Source organism: Heptranchias perlo, chromosome 40, assembly GCF_035084215.1.
Source record: "Heptranchias perlo isolate sHepPer1 chromosome 40, sHepPer1.hap1, whole genome shotgun sequence".
Lineage (NCBI taxonomy): Eukaryota > Metazoa > Chordata > Chondrichthyes > Hexanchiformes > Hexanchidae > Heptranchias > Heptranchias perlo.
The window spans coordinates 6,263,358-6,284,011 of record NC_090364.1 but is presented as its reverse complement, the minus strand read 5'-3'; the positions used below and the strand labels follow the sequence as shown (position 1 = coordinate 6,284,011).

Here is a 20,654-nt window from a genome sequence, read left to right as displayed (position 1 = left end):
TCCTCTCTTGACCAAAAGCACGAAAAAGCAGATTAGCTGGTCAGTTATTTATTTGTGGGATCTTGCTATGCACAGATTAGCTGCTACGTTTGCCTGCAGAACAATGGCTTTACTTTAAAAATAATTCACTGGTTGTGAAGCACACTGGGACATCCTGAGGATGTGATAAGATCTTTGTTTTTTAACTTGCGAATAGAACTTTCCCCTATCTTCCCCTGGAGGCATTGACTGGGAGGTGGGGGGAGATACAGTTCTACGGGCACCAATGGCCCCCATCAATCCACCCCTAAATGGCAGTCCCTCACACGTCAGCCTAAGTAGTGGGATTGGCTATTCGACTGTGGAAGGAGTCACGGGTAAGCCTAACACTGTCCTCATGCGAACTCCACAGACGTGCACCTTCCAGCAGGGGTCAATGGATTGGTGATCAGGACTGGAAGGGATCCCTGGCTGATTCCCCCCCCCTCTCCCCTGCCTAGTTAATGGTAGTACTTCAACTTCTGCCTCCAGGAGTAGGGAGGGGATTAGTCAGCGTAGACCAGGGATCAAAGTTGGGATCTCCCTGTTCAACATGGCTCAGAGCCACATTGAGAACCATTAGTGGGGATGGGGAGGAGGTTGAGGGGAGGGGGGGGGGGGGGGGGTAAGAGATCTTGCAAACACATGTTCCAATAGGCTGTCACGTCCTACCTTTTTTTCTGGAAGCTTCTTCCATATCGGGATTGCGGGTTACCATGACGACCTTGAGCATGAGGTTATTGCCGCCCTGCCGGATCATGTTCACCACTTGGCGGTGCCCCACCTTCACCACGTTCTGCCCGTTCACCTAAAGCAACAACAGACATGGCAGTGAGCGCACTTCGGGCACTTGGGACTAGAACAGCGCGCCCCTCAACCCACGGCGTGTTGAAACGCCGGTCTTCGGGCTCCCTGTGCGCGTCTGAAAACCAGGCGAGGACCGGATCAGATTTAGCACCAATGGTGAAAAACCAGGCCAACATTCACTGTCTGAACTCACACATGAGTGAGGCACCGGAAGGTGCCTGTAGGACTAAATCCCAAAGGGAATGAATGCCTCCAAGGGAGGAAAAGGAGGGAAACTAGGTGGGAAAAGGAGGGGGCAAAAAAGAAAGGGTGAGCACGAGAGTTTGGAAAAGTATGTGTCAGAGTGAGTGATCTTGTCAAAATGTACAGGAGGCTGTAAGCGGACAAACATAGCAGAAGCACAATGAAAGTCAGGGGGTTTACTCTATGTCTCTTTCCCCCTATCGCTTTGTTAAAACCACACTCTTAAACTTCACCTTCTCTTTCCTTCTCCTCCACCCTTTTGGTCCCTCAGGTCTTTGTCCAATTTGTTCCCGTCTCCTTCAATTGTCAGGTTTTTAAAACCCTAAGTGTGGTGTCACCCAATCCCTACAGCCTGATTCTTGTCGTCTCCTTTACTCCTTTCAGATCTTGGTGTTGTCCTGCCTTGTGAGAACTTGACCCTTCACCTAGGATTCTCAATTTTAAAAAAAGCTGGTCACCTGAGGTGGTCCTTCTCATTCTCATAGGCTTTGCTGTCTCCATTTTAATGATCCGTCCATGGTTGGGCTCACTAATTGGTTGGGCTCGTTCACTAATTGGTTGGGCTCGTTCACTAATTGGTTGGGCTCGTTCACTAATTGGTTGGGCTCGTTCACTAATTGGTTGGGCTCGCTAAGCGACTCCACATGGCATAAGAAGGTGGAGGGGAAGCATGTCTAAAGGTTAAAAGGAAAGTAAGTATTAGCGATGCACTTGTGCGTGATAAGTGAGGACAGATTAGTCACCTCAAGTCGGCAGAGTTAATGGAATCTGCCTCGCTTCTTAATGACATTAAAAATGGCCAATGCTGTAATCCATATGGGGTCATTCCAGTAATCTGCACTATATTATGTTAAATGATTTCTGCTCCTCCAGGGTACTCCTTACCTGTGGATGTCTCCTGGCCTCGAGGAAGTTGAGTGGTGGAAATATGAAGAGATCTGAGGGATTGACTGTTTCTTTTTCTTGGAGGAAGGGCTTACTAGGCAACCCTTACCCCCAACGGTATACAAAGGGTTAAAAATAAATACGCCAAGCATGCGAGAAATGGATCCTCCCTCGTTCACACATGACAACGCAAAATGGCTTCCCTCGTGCACACCCAGGCGCCAAACAGAATCTGCCTGCGTGTATGTGCAGTGGATTCTTTTTTTTAAACCACAGCAACCAAAATCAGACATTTCCTTCAGTTTTCAAAATTATCACCAGACAACAGACCGGTGGCAATCTTGTCTCCTTATGCTCCACGAGTCCGAGGGAGCGTGATTAACTACCAGTGTGTGCGGCCAGTCGCTAACCACGGAGTGGTACACGGACACAATACTAATGGTTATGATAGCCCCACGTTCCCTCCCTTCGCCCCCCGACCCCCATCTCAACCAGTTAACTAGATGACCAGTGCATGCCCACCCCCAGGGCAGTGACCGGGCACAGAAACACGCGGGCATTCAAAAGGTTAACGTTATCCTGTCAGTTCATTATAAAAAAAGGATTATCTGGTCATTATCGGATTTGTGAGACCTTGCTGTATGCAAATTGGCTGCCGCCATTCCCTACATTACAACAGTGACTACACTTCAAAAGTGCTTCACTGGCTGCAAAGCGTGTTGGGACGTCCTAAGGCGCTATATAAATGCAAGTTGTTTCTTTCTTTAAATGCAAGTTGTTGCTGGAAGGGGTGAAGGTGGAAACAGAGCAAAATACACCCTGATTGCTTCAGATTCGCACTTGATGGATTGGATCTCCTTCCCAACTTTTTTTTTCCCCCGACAGGAATGAGGTGAAAGTGGCTCATTATGCCCCACATTGATTTTATTGCTTTCCGTCTCTTTAATTTGCTATAGCTGTTAATTTTCTTTTGCGAGGCTTAAAATCTTGCAGACCTGGAACTCGCTGGATTAAAGGCATTTAAAAAAAAAACATCTAGACAAACCCTCTCCTAATTTCCCTGAGCCTTTTCACAGCGTGTGGACATTTACGAAACATTTCGAAAGATAATGCTTTTGTTAAAACTGATCCCTGGGAGGTGATTTTGTCGCTGTGGAAGGCCGGTTTTACTGGTTTAATTTCCAAATAATCTCCTCGACGTTCCCCACACAGTCTGCACATCAGACTCTCCGTCATCTGTCTGCCGATCAGTAAGGTCTTTCTAAAAAAAAAAGAAGTGAAATATTTGCCTCATCCTTTCAATGGATTCAAGTAAACTAATGTGCTCATGTTCTACAGCTCTTGGGCATGGAACCGCACACATGTGTTGTGTGTGTGTGTGTGAAAGAAAGAGAGAGAATGAATGAATACAAGGGTGAGAGACAGAATGTGCACATGTGTAAAGTGCGTGTGAGTCCAGGTAAGACAGCGAGACACGTGTGCAAGCACACACATGTGTCTGTGCTTGTATAAATGGTAGGGTTGCCAACCCTCCAGGATTGCCCTGGAGTCTCCAGGAACTGGAGATTATTCACACTGGAGCGAGCAACACCTGGAGAGAAAAATCAGAGGGGCATTCAAAAAATGGTGTTTTCTTCATTTTCTTTGCCACACTTATGTTTATTAGTCATAAAAATATTGGAGAAAAAAGGCTGTTTGACTGACAGTCAAGAATCATCCAATTGGGTAACGAAGGGTCTTTATCTGATGATGGACATGTTGGGCGACCAATGGGGGGCGGGGCAGTTGGCGGCAGGAGGTCATGTGACAGAACCTTCAGGAATACATTCAACCAGAGTTGGCAACCCTAATAAATGGGTATGTGAGACGGTTTATGTGAATGCCTATATATGTAAGTATGGGTGCACTTGCGTGCTTGTAACTGCATATATGTGTGTACATATACGCAGTTACAGGCACGCAAGTGCACCCATACAGGAATAGGAGTAGGCCATTCAGCCCCTCAAACCTGTTCCAACATTCAATGAGATCATGGCTGATCTGTATCCTAACTCCATCCACTTGCCTTGGCTCCATATCCCTTAATACCCTTGGATAGCAAAAATCTAACAATCTCACACACAAGGGAGAGTGTAGGGGTTAATCTGTGTGTATATGAATGTGTCAGTTTTATTTGTTCCTCCTAAACTCCAAACATAGTCTGCTGCCTGATCCTGACTGTGTTGAAATCAAGATTCAATGTATTATCTCCTGTTCTAACTCATTCTTTCCCAGGACCAGAACAATGTGGAACTCCTCACCTCCCTCAGTCTTCACTTGCTCTTTTAAAAGACTCAAACTTGGCATCACTTAATCCTCTACGTCCCGATTTACCTAATTTGCTCTCCTACTCTTTTCAGCCCTGGTGAGGCCCTGCCCTGTGGGCCTACGTTTTTCAATCCAGCACAAAGCATGGGTGCTTGGAACAGCGGCTTGTCGGAACTAGTGAACAAGTTGCTGGATTAGAGGGTGCCTTATTACCAACTTTCCTATGGTGCCTCCTATGGTCAAGTGAACAGCTGACAGACTGAGGATTGCACTAAACTTTTCCAGAGAACATGGTTCGTAGGAACTTGTCCAATTGTCTATAAAGTCCATCTGTAGCAGGGCCGGAAAGCACAGGTTCAAACTGGTGAAAGGTTTAAGACCTGAATGAGGAAGGTCATCTTCACACAGAGTGTTCATCACATAGAATGGACTCCCGGGTACAGTAGGGAAGGTGAAAGACCCTGGAGTCATTTAAGAAACAATTGGTTAATGCGATGGGGGAATTGAAGGGTCTTCTTAGATATCCTTCTGCATCAACCTTGCGATCTAATGCCATTATATAAGAACATAAGAAATAAGAGCAAGAGTAGGCCATATGGCCCCTCGAGCCTGCTCCGCCATTCAATCAGATCATGGCTCATCTCTGACCTCAACTCCACTTTCCCGCCTGATCCCCACATCCCTTGATTCCCTTAGAGTCCAAAAATCTATCGATCTCAGTCTTGACTATACTCAACTACTGAGCATCCACATCCTTCTGGGGTAGAGAATTCCAAATATTCTGAGTGAAGAAATTCCTCTTCATCTCAGTCCTAAATGTCTGACTCCTTATCCTGTGACTATGCCCCCTAGTTCTAGACTCTCTAACCAGGGGAAACATCCTCTCAGCATCTACCCGATCAAGCCCCCTCAGAATCTTATACGTTTCAATGAGATCACCTCTCATTCTTCTATACTCTAGTGAATATAGGCCCATTCTACTCCACCTCTCTTCATAGGACAACCCTCTCATCCCAGGAATCAATCTAGTCCAATCCAATTATAGGATTTGGCGAGCTTTTAGTTTTCTTCGCCTAAGAGGTGATTGAACTCTAATTCCTGAGAATGAAAGAGTTAATGATTCAGGAACCAAGTGAGGTATTTATAAGTGTCAGCTGTGGCTCAGCGGGTAGCACTTTCAACTCTAACTCAGAAGGGTGTGGGTTCAAGTCCCACTCCAGAGACCTGAGCACAAAATCTAGGCTGACACTCCCAGTGCAATACTGAGGGAGTGCTACACTGTCGGAGGTGCCGTCTTTTGGATGAGATGTTAAACCGAGGGTCCATCTGCCCTCTTAGGTGGGTGTGAAAGATCCCACTATCCTGAAGAGCAGGGGAATGCTCCCTGGTGTCCTGGCCAATATTTATCCATCAACTAATATCACTAAAACAGATTATCTGGTCATTATCACAAATACTGTTTGTGGGAGCTTGCTGTACACAAATTGGCTGCTGCGTTTCCTACATTACAACAGTGACTACACTTCAAAAGTACTTCATTGGTTGTAAAGTGTTTTGGGACATCCTGAGGTTGTAAAAGGCACGATATAAATGTGATGTAATTTTTTTTATTAAATCGCATAACAAACTCCCTCGATGCTCAGTCAGTGACTCCTCTGCCCAGTGACACTGAGCCTGAAAGGTCTCAGGTTTGATTCCCAGTCTACGCAGATTAAGTCATCTCAACTAGCGTGGCAGTAGGAGTGTTACAGTTGGTTTCAGCACCCTTGGCAGAGAGGTTGGGGGTGAAGCAGTCAGGGTCCCTGCTATTGTTGTATATTCAGTGATACCTGCTGGGCAGGAGGCAGGATTGGGCTCGGCTTGGCTGCGATGCCCTTCACGGTCAAATAGAGTCCGGAGGCTGATCTCCAGTGTCAAAGGTCTGGGTTTATGAGGAAAGACTGGAGAGACGAGCTATTCAGCTGGGAAAGGAAGCACCTGAGAGGTGATCTTAAGATAGTTAGAGGCCTGGAAAAAGTAAATGCAGAATGTTACTTTAAATTAAATTGTGAGAGTAGGATTGGGGGACATGGGTTCAAACTAGTAAAAGGTTAATGTAGGACTGATATCAGGAAATTCCTCTTCACATGAAGAGTAATCAACGCATGGAATGGACTTTCATTTCGAGTAGTGAAGATGAGATCCCTTGATTCTTCCATGAACCAATTGGATGTTGCAATGGGGGGGGGGGGCGATGGGGAACATTCGGACCTCTCCGGATGGATGAATTAAGATGGGCTGAATGGCCTTCCTCGTCTGTAATTACCTTGCGCGCTTGAGCAGGATGGTAACCTGGGTGAGGTACCCAGGGGTTGCCGTGGAAACAACATCCAGCAAGTCAGGAGAGAACAAAAATTTGGAAACCACAGGAAGCAGGGCTATGAACAAATCTTCCAGCACAAATTCTTGGTTCCAGTCGAGTCTGAAGCAGTCATTCTCGATGAGCGTTCCCTTGTACAGCTGTCACAAAAATAACTTAAAACTTCAATAAAAAAAATGTCGACTTTCAACAGACCCTGATGTGAACCATATGCCAAATGAACAGTTTTGACATCAGGCTTCATAGAGAGTGTTATTACTCATAGTCGGGGTGGGTGCAGAGACAGTGAGCTGCTGCATTGTGAAGCATTCCGAGAAAATTTTGACACTCCTGCTACACAGACGGAACCCAAGAACGAGCGGCGCACAGCAGCCTGACTCAATCAGACGCCATCTGCTTCCCTCTGCAAGCACGCTCCTTCTCGCCCGAAACCAAGATCCCATTTTTTTTTATTGGTGAACAATTTTTCTCCTCATCTCTTCCCAGAGGCGGACTCTCGCTGCTCTGCGGCTTCACAGATGCCAGATGTGCCCCTCGCACACCACACCGCCCCCACCCTGCGTGAGTGCCTAGCCGGGTAAGAGTCGATGAGCTATTCAGCTGTGGAGTGCATCGCAGCAAAGCCCTCACCCGGGTGAACCTGAAGCAGCGCAGACTGGGAACTGAACCTGCGACCTCCCTGAACCTGTGAGCTTCTGACATTGTGGGTGGGGGGGGGGAACACAGGAACATTAGGAACAGGAGTAGGCCATTCAGCCCCCACCCCCGGGCCTGTTCCGCCATTCAATCAGATCATACCTGACCTGTACCTCAACTCCATTTTCCCACCTTTGCTCCATATCCCTCGATACCCTTACCCAACAAAAATCTATCGATCTCCGTCTTGGAAGCTCCAATTGTCTCCCAGCATCCACAGCCTTTTGGGGGAAGGGAGTTCCAGATTTCCAGATGTGTGCGAAAAAGTGCTTCCCGATTTGGATCCTGAACGGCCTTGCTCTGATTTTAAGGTTGTGTGCCCCTTGTTCTTGATTCCCCCTGCCCCCAACCACCAGAGGAAATAGTTTCTCCGTATCTTCCCTATCGAATCCTCTTAACATTTGAAACACCTCGATCGCATCGTCCCCCTCAACCTCCTTCTACTCAGGGTAATACCCGCCGAGTTTGTGGGTTGGGGTTTGGGAGGGTGGGAAACTGATCTACTCCTTTAGTGGCACAAATCACTGCTGTTCTCTGCCCTGGACCCTCTGCCACGCCCCTCCCCTCGAGATGGACCAGTTGAGTCAGTGCTTTGCAGGACATCCCTGAATTTTGTTGAGTGTAAGAACTGGGCTTATAGCCCCAGCTTTATGCCACGGATCTGATCCAGCTGCAGCGATCTGGTACTCCCGTCACCTCCTCCACTGTACACCGTTCACACCGCTAGACCGATTCACCATCGGCGCAGCAATCTGGCCGTGGGAAAGTGTGCCGTTGCTCAGGGGTCACGTTGCTCAGGGGTCCTGCCCGGGACCGACCCCCGTGTTAAGGCAACGTTGAGATGGCGGAGACAACACAACCACTACCGGATAGAAACGCCAACCTGGGCAGCCGGTTCTGTCCGAGACAGCCAGCAAAAGGGTCAGAGATAGAATCACATTCACCCAAATTTGTAACCTTCCTATGGGTGAGGAGGTGTGCTTATTTTGACGATCTTTCCATCCTCGCCAGCGGCCTTAAAGGGACAGGCCAGGTTAAACACAGGTCCACTTTAGCGGCTGTGCTTCAGCCCACCGACCACGAGCAATGCCACGGGAAGTTCCACAATAAAGTTTGACCATTTCTTGTGGCCAACATCACATGTTGCAAGGTTTTAAAGTTTCTGTAGATTGGCAGCTGCTTGTAAATCCTCCAGCGCCTGTATTTCAGGAGAGGCTAGGTTCTCAAGGTCAAAAACAAAACATCAGGAAATGACTGGCATTCTTTTTCTTTTGATCTATTGAAGTGTGATGGATGCCTGATAGATGTAGGACTCTTACAGACAGATACTGCAACTTTCAACACCACTCCCTCTAGGCCTATAACCAAGTCATTGATAGATACAGTAAACTGAAGTGGCCCCAGAACTGAACCCTGCAGGACACCACTGTCCACTTGCAACCACTCTGAAAAACTGCCCTTAACTCCTACTCTGCTTTCTCCCTTCTAACCAATTTTTAAATCTGGTTTACTATCTTCCCTCTGATTTCATACTCCTTAATCTTCTCCAATAATCTCCCATGTGGTACTTTATCAAAAGCTCTCCTAAAGTCCATGTACACTACATCCACTGCGATTCCTTCATCTACCGTGTCTGTTGCCTCCTCAAAGAATCCTATGAGGTTTCTCAAACACCATCGTCTCCAAAATTTTCCCCGCCACAGATCTTAAACTAACTGGCCCTTGCTACCTGGATTGGCTCTGTCTTCCTATTTAGAAATGGGTACCAGATTGGCCATTGTCCAGTCCTCCTGCACACATTCACTCTCAATAGAGCCCTGAAGTATAATTTCTAAGGCCTTGGCTATTAAGATGAACCTCCTCTTCGTCTATTAATCCCGAGTTTATGTCCCTTGTTACTGATTCACCAAGCAGTGCAAATAAGCTTTCACTATTTAATGAAAGAATTCCCATTCATATAGCACCTTTCACATCCAAAGTGTTTCACAGCTAATGAATTACTTTTTGAAGTGCAGACAATATTGTGTTGTCGGCAAGCAAAGCAATTAATTTGCACATAGCAGGGTCCCACAAACAGCACTGACATAAGAACCTGTATAATCTGTATTGATGGTGTTGGTTCAGGGATAAATGTTGGCCAGGACACCAGGGAGAACTCCCCTGCTCTCCTTCCAATAGTGCCATGGGATCTTTAACATCTGCCTGAGTGAACTCAGTTCAACATCTTATCCGAAAATTGGCACCTCTTGTCAATGCAGCACTCCCTCGGTACTGCAATGAAGTGTCAGCTCAGATTATGTGTCTCTCAAGTGGCGCTCGAACCCACAACCTTCTGACTCAGAGGCGAGAGTGCTGCCCACCGAGCCAGGGCTGACATCTTCCAAGCACCAAGTGTTAACATCAAGGGTTCCCGGGTCGGACGTGGCACCATTGAAGGCAGAATAAAGCTCCCTTTCCTCTGCTCCAACAATGCACCTCAGCCACAACCACAGAAGAGCTACTGAACCAGTGGGCTATTTTCCCATTTCACACAACCCAGCCATTCCGTGGCCTCTCTGCGTGACATTGCTAAATCCGTGCTACGGCTGGATCCGAGTCGGTGGCCATTGTTTTACTGCCGGGGCGAGCTCGCACAAGGGAGGTGTAAAGGCGGGAGCTTTTTTTTTTGTGCGAAACGCGGTGTCCCCGTTTTTATTTCACCAGTGACGAGGTCACCGGTCATCGAGTGCTCCGTCAGTACAATCTGTCCCCTCTCAGCTTTCACACAAGTCAGGTGTTTTGACGAGAGCCGTTTGGCAGGGGAATGTTGTCTCTTTGGCTTTTCGACATTGCGGAGAGGTTGGGCCTTGCAGTGGGAGGAACGGAGCAGGCAGGTGGGGCACACAACGCAGCCGACCATTGAAAATTAAAACATTGAAAGGACTGCCTGTACAGACAGGCCTCAGAAAGGACAGCTATAACTTCCAATGGTATACATTGATCTCAGAAGGTTAAGATTTGATTGAGGTTTTTAGGATTTTGAAAGGAATTTATGGGGCAGATAGAGAGAAACTTTTTCCGCTGGTTGGGGAGTCTAGGACAAGGGGACATAATCTTAAAATCAGAGCCAGGCCATTCAGGAAAGAAGTTAGGAAATACTTCTTCACACAAAGGGCGATAGAAGTGTGGAACTCTCTCCCACAAAAAGCAGTAGATACTAGCTCAACTCATAATTTTATATCTGAGATCGATAGATAGGAGCCAAGGTGGGTGGATGGAGTTAGGATACAGATCAGCGATGATCTCAGTGAATAGCAGAACAGGCTCGAGGGGCCGAATGGCCTCCTCCTGTGCTGATGTTCCAGACAGGAGAAAGAGCTCCGTCGGAAATGAAACTGCGTTAATCTTAAACATCACTTTACTTCGCACGGCATTGGGCAAGATAGGACTTTGAGCGGATTCCTCGACGTGGCTTCTGAACTGTAAGGTTACAAGAAGCCCAGCTCAATGGGTACACATCTGCAGGAAACCTCCATTACTTCTTTCATGTAAGTGGGACTCACAGAGCAAGGATCAGTGATGAGGTTTTGCCAGGGGAGGCACCAGTGAGGCTTTGCCAGACCCTAGATCTACTTCTGCCCAAGAACTAAAGGATGAGGGATATAACAGAATTAGAGGATTAAATTTATGAGGGACTTATGCATAGACAAGATCTTAATGTGCCCATGCACCATCCCCACATCAACTTCCAACTCATTCCCCCCAACTGGCACTGGCCTGCACCCAAACCAATGCCCACCACCTTCACTTGGCCATTCCCAATCTTTCACGATGGAGTGGGACTAGCTGGATTGCTCTTGCACAGAGCCGGCGCTGACTTGATGGGCCGAATGGCCTCCTTCCGTACTGTAACCTTTCGATGATTCCATCTTGACAGTAGGACGCCGATGATCCTGAACACACCCTTCGTTCTGCTGACAGCCCAACTTTCACCCTACGGCCCCAAACATTATCTCCTCCCCAGCCGTCATTGGCAATTTCTCAGGATACGGGCTACCCTGCATTTATTGCGACCCTCGTCTCACTTGATATTATAACTGAGTGGCACGAATTACCAACCACTCAGTGTAGACTAGGTGGCTGGTTCCCTTCCCCATCGAGCGTCAGTGAACCAGTTGGGCTTTCAATCCAGTTTCATACATATTGTTTTTCCTGGCACCAGCCCACAGTTTAATAGTAGGATAACCGCTAAACTACAATTCTTTTAATTCATTCACAGTCACTGGCAGGGCTGGCATTTATTGCCCATCTTTAGTTGCCCTGAGAAGGTGGCAGTAGATTACCTTCTTGACCCGCTGCAGTCTGTGTGGTGATCTTTGTAGCGGGTTTGATACAACAGAGTGGCTTGCTATGCCACTTTAGAGGGCAGCTAAGTCATCCACGTTGGTGTGGGACTGGAGTTACATAGAGGCCAGGTTTCTTTTTCCCAAAGGACATTAGTGAACTAATTCGGTTTTAATGACAATCCAAGAATTTCATGGTCACTTTTCCCGATACCAGCTTCTCTTTTTTAATTTCTCAATTTTTCAAATTCTCAAACTACCAATGGCGGGATTTGAACTCACATTCTCTGGATTCTTAATCCAGGCCTCTGGATTACTCGTCCGGTAACCTGTCCAGTACATTAATCAGCTACAAAGAATGCATGTCATTTTGAACCTGACTTGAGTTAAGTTGAGGGCAGCAATTTTTAAATCCCCCTTAAAAAAAAAATCGATTCTCTAGAGAAAGAAAAAGCCCAAATCTAGTGAAAAAAACACACCCTCAAACTGAAAAGCTCACCCTCCTGCTACTTATATCCAAGCAGCGTTATAGCATCCACTCAACTCTCAACACAATCAATAATTCGGTAAATATTTAAAGGGAAAACATTTTCAGGGCTATGGGGAAAGAGCAGGGGAGTGGGACTAATTGGATAGCTCTTTCAAAGAGCCGGCACAGGCACGATGGGCCGAATGGCCTCCTCCTGTGCTGTACCATACTATGAATTAAAGAAACGCGAGCCTCGGCGGGACAGGAAGAAAAGATCCAAACACTAACCTCAATCAGGAAGTCTCCCATCCGCAGTCCAGCTCTCCATGCCACTCCTCCCTCATCCACGGACTCAAGGTATTGAAGTGCGGGGAAGGCAGGGGTCGGGGTGAACTCCTCGATAGGCGTCTGGGCTGTAAGGACACAGGCATCAATCAGCTCAATGACTAAAGCTCCGCAGGAAAGCCTCCATCGCTTCCACACAGTCGGGGGAGGGGTGAACTGGAGTTCAGGGGAGCAAAGGTCAGCCCTGGCATTTTACCAGGGAGGGCTGATCAGTATCGGCTTCTGCCCAAGAACTGAGCTTTTCCAATAGAACAATTGGTGAAAATAAGGAAAACAACTGGACTGTCCACAATCACTACACACTCTGGCTCTGAGGGAGCTAGGCCTTTGTCACTTTTTTGTGAAACTTTCTTATTTTTTGTATTTTGTTCTCAAGTTGAGCAATGTTCACTCTGGGAAATGGAACACTTTTAGGTATCCACTGCCCCACTAAACAATCCCAGGGCAGGTACAGCACATGTGAGATTCAGAGTAAAGCTCCCTCTACACTGTCCCATCAAACCCTCCCAGGGCAGGTACAGCTTGGGTTAGGTACAAAGTAAAGCTCCCTCTACACTGTCCCATCAAACACTCCCAGGGCAGGTACAACACGGGTTAGATAGAGAGTAAAGCTTCCTGTACACTGTCCCATCAAACACTCCCAGGGCAGGTACAGCACAGGTTAGATACAGTGTAAAGCTCTCTCTACACTGTCCCATCAAACGCTCCCAGGGCAGGTGCAACACGGGTTAGATACAGAGTAAAGCTCCCTCTACACTGTCCCATCAAACGCTCCCAGGGCAGGTGCAACACGGGTTAGATACAGAGTAAAGCTCCCTCTACACTGTCCCATCAAACACTCCCAGGGCAGGTACAGCACGGGTTAGATACAGAGTAAAGCTCCTTCTACAATGTCCCATCAAACACTCTTCAGGTACAGCTACAGCACAGTTGGATCTGGAGTAAAACTCCTTCTAACTTGGACCAACAATCTGTCTCAGCCCCATGTTCAGAAGAGCACCCAGTGCCATACCAGTTTGACACACCAACCATCTTGTAGCCTCTGAGTGACATTGCCAATTCAAACCTAGAATTTCCTCAAAATGAGTTGCACCGTTGTTGCCCAGTTTTAAAAAAAGCGTTGCGCTCGCCAGTGGCCTCTAGAGGGAGTTACACACAAGTTTCCTGGTTTGCTTATTTGCATTCCCATTGATGCAGGCAGTGGCGTAAAATCAGTGTAAGCGGCTGAGCTACCTGAGAAACTTCTGTGCAGCCTTGACAAAGACAGATGAGCCTGTGCTTTCCAGCAGCAGATTGGGGGACAAACAGGTAAGAAGCAAACAGCGCTTGGCTCGTTCACTTCACACTCTAATAACTTCACTGCACGTCTTTGCAATATTTTTACTGCACTTCAACAGAATTATGGCCACTCAAGCACCACCTGTGCCCAGAAGGCAGCAGGACCTGGCTCCAAGCCAGAGGAGAAGAAAGCACAACTTCACTCATTCACCCGGGCCCTCCCAGCAGGCATTGAAGGCAGGAGGAGCAGACTCCTGAGTGTGGGTAGCCACCAACTCACCCCACCCAGAATTATTGTTCATGCCACCTGGAGGGAAGTGGTACTGGCACTGGCTGCCAACTCCCTCCACCCCAGGCCTGCACAACAGTTTCACAATAAGCTCCACATCCTCAGCGGGGCAGGCAAGGTAACGCCTCTCCCTTATCTTCCTTGTCCACCCAGGGCACCTGCGTACTCTTCACCCTCTGAAGCAACACATGCTCATCTGACCCTTCACAGTGCTCTCTGGTTAGTGGAAGGCTCGAACTCAGCACCTTGCACTATGGCTTCTCTCACAGCAATTACTTACACGCACAACCCTAAAACCCCTTTCCCAACTCATAACATTCCCCTACCCTTCTCCACACCTCTTACTTCACCTCTCCCATGCCACACTCAACTGCTAGCCCTACCCTCACCCACTGCATCATCTTGCAGAATGAATTGGCGCACAGTGCCCGTCACTGAAGGAGGGTTTCCCCAGTTCCCCAGTGAGGTACTCAGCTCTCGCCGTGGGAGATGGCCAGGTCAGCGACATCTTGCCAATGCCAGGTTATTGACTGAGCACCTACAGCTGTCGCTATGGCGTCCTTGTGAAGCACCACAAAGCCACAAGCATCCAACTCCATCTCTGTCTCCTTAACCCCAAAGGGGGTGATGCTCACCCATTCTTAGATCCGCCACAGCGAAGGGCTGCACAGGAGAAGGAAGATGAAGATGGTGAAGAGGACAATGAGGACCACACCACCCAGGAGTCGTGGCTGCAATGATACTGTTGTCTCTTAGGACAGCAGCATCCAGCCGTCCCCTCATAACACTGCACCAGTGGGAGGCGATACCAAGCTGTCCAGTAGCAAGCTGACATGCTAAACCTTTATAAATCACTGGTTAGGCCCCAGCTGGAGTATTGTGGCCAATTCTGGACACCACACTTTAAGAAGGATGTCAAGGCCTTTGGGAGGGTGCAGAGGAGATTTACTAGGAAGGTACCAGGGATGAAAGACTTCAGACCCAGAGACTGGAGAATCTGGGATTGTTCTCCTTAGTGCAGAGAAAGTTAAGGGGACATTTGATAGAGATGTTCAAAATACTGAAGGGTTTTGATAGAGTAAATAAGGAGAAACTGTTTCCAGTGGCAGGAGGGTCGATAACCAGAGGACACAGTTTTAAGGTAATTGGCTAAAGAACCGGAGGTGACATGAGGAAAAAATGTTTTACGCAGTGAGTTTTTATAATCTGGAATGCACTGCCTGAAAGGGTGGAGGAAGCAGATTCAATAGTAATTTTCAAAAGGGAATTAGATAAATACTTGAAAGGGAAAAATTTGCAGGGAGGAATGGATAAATACGAGTGGTGTAGCAGAACCTTCTTCTGAAGTTGCGGCTGATCAGGGAGTGCTTGCTGTTAATACAGGATTTTAAAAAATGTTTAAAACTCTACCTCCCTCACACACTTTAAGATAATGAGAGGGTTTGATGGGGTAGACGTAGAGAAAATGTTTCCACTTGTGAAGGAATCCAAAACTAGAGATCATAAAAATAAAACAGTCGTTAATAAATCCAATAGGGAATTCAGGAGAAACTTCTTTACCCAGAGAGTGGTGAGAATGTGGAACTCGCTACCACAAGGAGTAGTTGAGGCAAATAGCATAGATGCATTTAAGTGAAGCTAGATAAGCACATGAGGGAGAAAGGAATAGGAGGATATGTTGATGGGGTTAGATGAAGTAGGGAGGGAGGAGGCTCATGTGGAGCATAAATGCTGGCACAGACCAGTTGGGCCGAATGGCCTGTTTCTGTGCTGTAGTTCCGATGTAACTATATATAGAGGGTGAGGGATCTGCCCTGTTCACATTGGAACTGACCCCTCGCTCTGCCAACTGTGCACAACAAATTGGAGGAACACACATCTGCACTGGTGAAGCTCACCTTTAGCCCCTCGAAGCACAAATCCGAATCCTTCGCTGTCTTTTTTCTGCAGCAGTACTGTTTTCTCTTTGATGATGTAGTCACTGGGAAGGAAAGGAGGAAACAGGCATTACAGCTTTTCCAGAAAGCAATTTCATTTTTTCATTTACTTCGATCCACTCTTGCCTTGTTCCCCAGGCAGGGGACCGTACTCTCGGGCCTCTGCCGATCCCACCTTGTCCTCTGATCGGCAGGTTTGAAAGGTGTGGGCAGAATTACCACAATCCCCCTGTCTGCTTTTAGTCGGATAGTCTGCTTTTTGCAACCTCCAAAAGTTAAGCTAAATATCAAAAGTCTGATTTTTGAAAACAGAAGACTATCCCCCACCTCACACAATCCCTCAGTGTCTCCCGATGCCTGTCATCAGTTATTAAGATTTTCAATGAAATTCTACCAGAAGTCCACTCCCAGTTCCACACCTACCACATCCCCTTTTGCAAATTTTAGACTTGCAAAAGATGCCAACTGTAAGCAAGGACAGGCAAGAAAATGCCACATAAAGGTGGCAAAACCCCTTTCACTCTCTTTCCCCCTCCCCCCCTCCAAAAGGGGCAACAACTGGTTTCCTGCTGAGCCCCCCGAGCCAGCAAGTAGAAGATTGGCGTGCGGACGGAATCTCACCGGTGGAGGCGAATCTTGCCAGCTCGTGGCACAGTGCCCTGTCACCACATGACTGGCACAGCGCTGATCTCAAACAAACCTTTCAAAAACGCAACAGAGGGGCACAAATTCTACAGGCATTTTATTGTAAGCCACTCACAGTGATTCTGCAGGATGTTTGAGGGTGGGGTGTGGGAGGGAGGGGGGGTTAGGGAAGAGCAAAACAGTGTGTCAATTATGGATGGTCCCTTAAGATGGGGAGGGGCACGGATAGGATTATGCAGAAATGCAAGCCCCCCGTACATCAATGTGCAAGATCCCTGTACACAACAAATTGAGACCCTCCCCCCAACACACAGACAAGATCCCCATTCACAGGTTGCAAGGCCCCAAAAAACAAGAACCATAAACACAAAAAGTGAGACCCCCGTACATATGAAAAGTATGATAACCACACACAAATATGCAAGGTCTTCACCCCTCTCCCTCCATTTCCCCACCCTCTCCCTCCATCCTCTCTCCCTCCACTCCCCCACCCCTCTCCCTCCACTCCCCCACCCCTCGCCCTCCACCCCCCCACCCCTCTCCCTCCACTCCCTCCACCCCTCTCCCTCCACTCCCCCACCCCTCTCCCTCCACTCCCCCACCCCTCATTCCCTCAGCCCTCTCCCTCCATTCACCCACCCCTCCTTCCATTCTCCCATCCTTCCTTCCACTAGCTTTCCCCCAAAGCTTAAAACTTGGAAATTTCAGCTCTTTGAAGTTCCTGGGCCAGGAGGATCTGGTAATAGATGCTTCCTGTTTGCTAGATTTTGACCAATCAGGGAGAAGCGTTTTCCAGATCTCCAGCAACTTCAAACGGAGCTGAAATCTAAGTGGGTTTTGGCAACAAACGTGAAAAGACAGAGCCGGCAGAGGCTTCGTGAAAGAGGCCAAAGGGAGTTCATGGACCGTATTTGGCCCATGGGGCATGACTTGGACACACTCACTCTAGGACTGTCACTAAGTAGGTGATCACCGACATTGGTAGTTAGGTCAGACTGCGGACATTAGAGTGTTTGGCATCCTGTTGTAATGATCACAACGACACAGTGGTGTCCAAAATATCTCAGACATCCCTGGATCAGGTTTAAAAATAATCTGAGTCTTTAAGAAAAGAACAACTCGCATGTATATAGCACCTCATCATATCTCTCAAATATCTCAAAGTGCTTCACATAGAATGATTTACTTGTGAAGGGCAGTCTCTATTGTTAGGTAGATAAACACGACCGCCATTTTGTACATGGCAAGATCCCACAAACAGCAACGAGACCGAACGACCAGTTAATCTGTTTTTAATGGTGTTGGTTGACTGGGCCAACTCCCCATCTCTAACCCCACTTCCCTGAAGACTACACTTGGATTCAACTGCACGTGTGCAATGTCCGGGAGACTGATGAGTAGCAGTAACAAAGGCCATTAATTCCTACCTTTGATCACCCGTCTGTGCGGAACTCATTGATCTCAGCTGGGGCACTACAATTGGCCTCGGTGCCCCTGAGCTAAGGAGGAGAGGAACATAGGAACAGGAGTAGGCCATTCAGACCCTCGAGCCTGTTCCGCCATTCAATGAGACCATGGCTGATCTGTATCCTAACTCCATTTACCCGCCTTGGCTCCATATCCCTTAATACCCTTGGCTAGCAAAAATCTATCGATCTCAGATTTAAAATGATTAATTGAGCGAGCATCTACTGCTTTTTGTGGGAGAAAGTTCCACACTTCTACCACCCTTTGCGTGAAGAAGTATTTCCTAACTTCTCTCCTCAATGGGCTGGCTCTGATTTTAAGGTTATGTCCCCTTGTCCTGGACTCCCCCAGCAGCTGAAAAAGTTTCCCTCTATCTACCCTATCAATCCCTTTCGAAATCCTAAAAACCTCAATCAAATCACCCCTAAACCTTCTATATTCCAGGGAATACAAGCCTAGTTTATGTAATCTCGCCTCATAATTTAACCCTTGGAGCCCTGGTAACATTCTGCTGAATCTGCACTACTTCTTCCAAGGCCAATACATCCTTTCTAAAGTGCAGTGCCCAGAACTGTACACAGTACTCCAGATGTGGTCTAACCAGAGAGGAAACAAAACTCAATCTGAGTCCAGATCCCTCTACTCCCTGCAGCATTAGGAAGCATGCTGTACAGAAGGCGGCCATTCGGCCCATCGTGCCTGTGCCAGCTGTTTAAACTACCCAATCAGTCCAACTCTCCCATAGCCCTGCAAGATTTACATTCTCAAGTATTTATCTAATTCCCTTTTGAAAGTTACTATTGAATCTGCTTCCACCGCCCTTTCAGGCTGTGCATTCCAGATCATAACAACTTGCTACGTAAAAAAATTTCTCCTCATCTTCCCCCGCCCGATTCCTTTTTTTTGAATATAGTCACTACTCTAGATACGTCTGTTCAATGCGTTGATAACACCAAGTAGGTAAGATGGTAACTCTTATGAGATACATTTGACTGGGGACCTCCTCAGCTTGATGATATCTCCTCTTGCTGTTTTTTTGCCTCTCAGCTCAAACACCTTCTCCAGATTCTCCGAGTGAGAACCTTTGTGATTCGAGTAATGAGGGATCAAGAGCTCCCTCAACAGTTCAATGAATCGCCTGGTGTAGGATGTGACAACGGGGGTTCAGGACCATTGAGTTAGGATGGGGGAATTAGCCAGGGCCCCTGCTCCTGATCACTATCCAGTGACACCAGGTATAAGTGTGAATGTCTGGACAGCAGTAAGGATTGCATCCAGCTCCTTCAGGAGAGGATGGGAAAAGGAAGAGACTTTTTTTGGGAGAGGGATGGAAAAAGGAGAACACACATGTTTTGGGGGAGGGAAGGAAGAATTTCCTCTTCATTTCAAGAAAGGATTTTTTATCAACCCTTGCAGATTTCATGTACTCAACTGATTCCTGGGATAACCTTAAAATTAGAGCTAGGCCATTCAGGGGTGATGTCAGGAAGCACTTCTTCACACAAAGGGTGGTGGAAATCTGGAACTCTCTCCCCCAAAAAGCTGTTGAGGCTGGGGGTCAATTGAAAATGTCAAAACTTGAGATTGACAGATTTTTGTTAGGTAAAGGGCATTAAGAGTTATGGAACCAAGGCGGGTGGATGGAGTTAAGTTACAGATCAGCCATGATCTAATCGAATGGCGGAACAGATTCGAGGGGCTGAATGGCCTGTTCCTATTCAGTATGGAGTTCTTGTGCACAATACTGGAATGGGGGGTGGGGGGGGGGGGGTGGGCTCAGTGACAGGCCTCTCAAGGAAGTTACTAAACACCCTCGTTCGCAGGCCTACGATTCACGGTTATCTAATGCACTGAGTCCTCGGGCCGATCCGCTCAATGTCGCTGTCTTGCGCCAATGGAATCAAAGGCAGGGCGAGGGTGATTTTGGCCTTGCTCCCAATTTTGGGAGAAGACCAAACATCCAAGCAGTCCAGCCAGTGGTGCCCGCGCAGACACAAGTGATACTTACACCGTGCGGCAGAGTTGACCAGCAGAGTCGGTGAGTGTCATTTCAAAACTAATCTGTAGAAGCAATATTTCAGTGAGCGAGTGGCCAATCTATGGAACAGGCTCCCTGGGGAGACGGTGGAAGCAGAGAGTATTGATTCATTCAGATGCAAATTAGATAGATTTCTTCCAGAAAATAACACTTTTGGATATAGTATATGAATAATTTGAGACATGACATGTGGTGAGTATAGCGTGTATGGGAGGAACAGGTGACTTTAGACCTATGGTTCCCAAAGCTCTCCAACTACTGGGGGTTTTCCTCACCTCATGTCTGGATCTGTTGTAGACTAATACTCAACAACTCCATTATCGTTGTATCATGGGACTACCAGTACGGTAGAAGGCGAACGAGATGGACTTTGGTCTTTTCTCGTCCAGCAATTCGTATCTTCTTAGTGTACTGGTGCACTCCAAGATGCTATGTTGGCTTCAGTTGTCAGTCTAAAGCTGAACCCCACCACCCCCCCACCAATCGACCATCAGACCCCCGTCTGGGGGCTGGTTTAACAGTCCTTGGCACAGTGAAGAGTGGCACTGC

General features: G+C 47.5%; 1 protein-coding gene across 1 annotated transcript in view; it reads right to left on the bottom strand.

The window, feature by feature from the left end:
• Window positions 1-20,654, bottom strand: part of shank1 (SH3 and multiple ankyrin repeat domains 1) — a 153,410-nt gene that overhangs the window by 26,283 nt on the left and 106,473 nt on the right. Inside the window, exons 14-16 of the mRNA XM_067974247.1 lie at window positions 15,917-15,999; window positions 12,395-12,519; window positions 691-826 (exon numbers count right to left, since the gene is read on the bottom strand). Of these exons, the coding sequence (XP_067830348.1) occupies window positions 691-826; window positions 12,395-12,519; window positions 15,917-15,999 (344 nt within the window). The remainder of the gene's footprint in view (window positions 1-690; window positions 827-12,394; window positions 12,520-15,916; window positions 16,000-20,654) is intronic.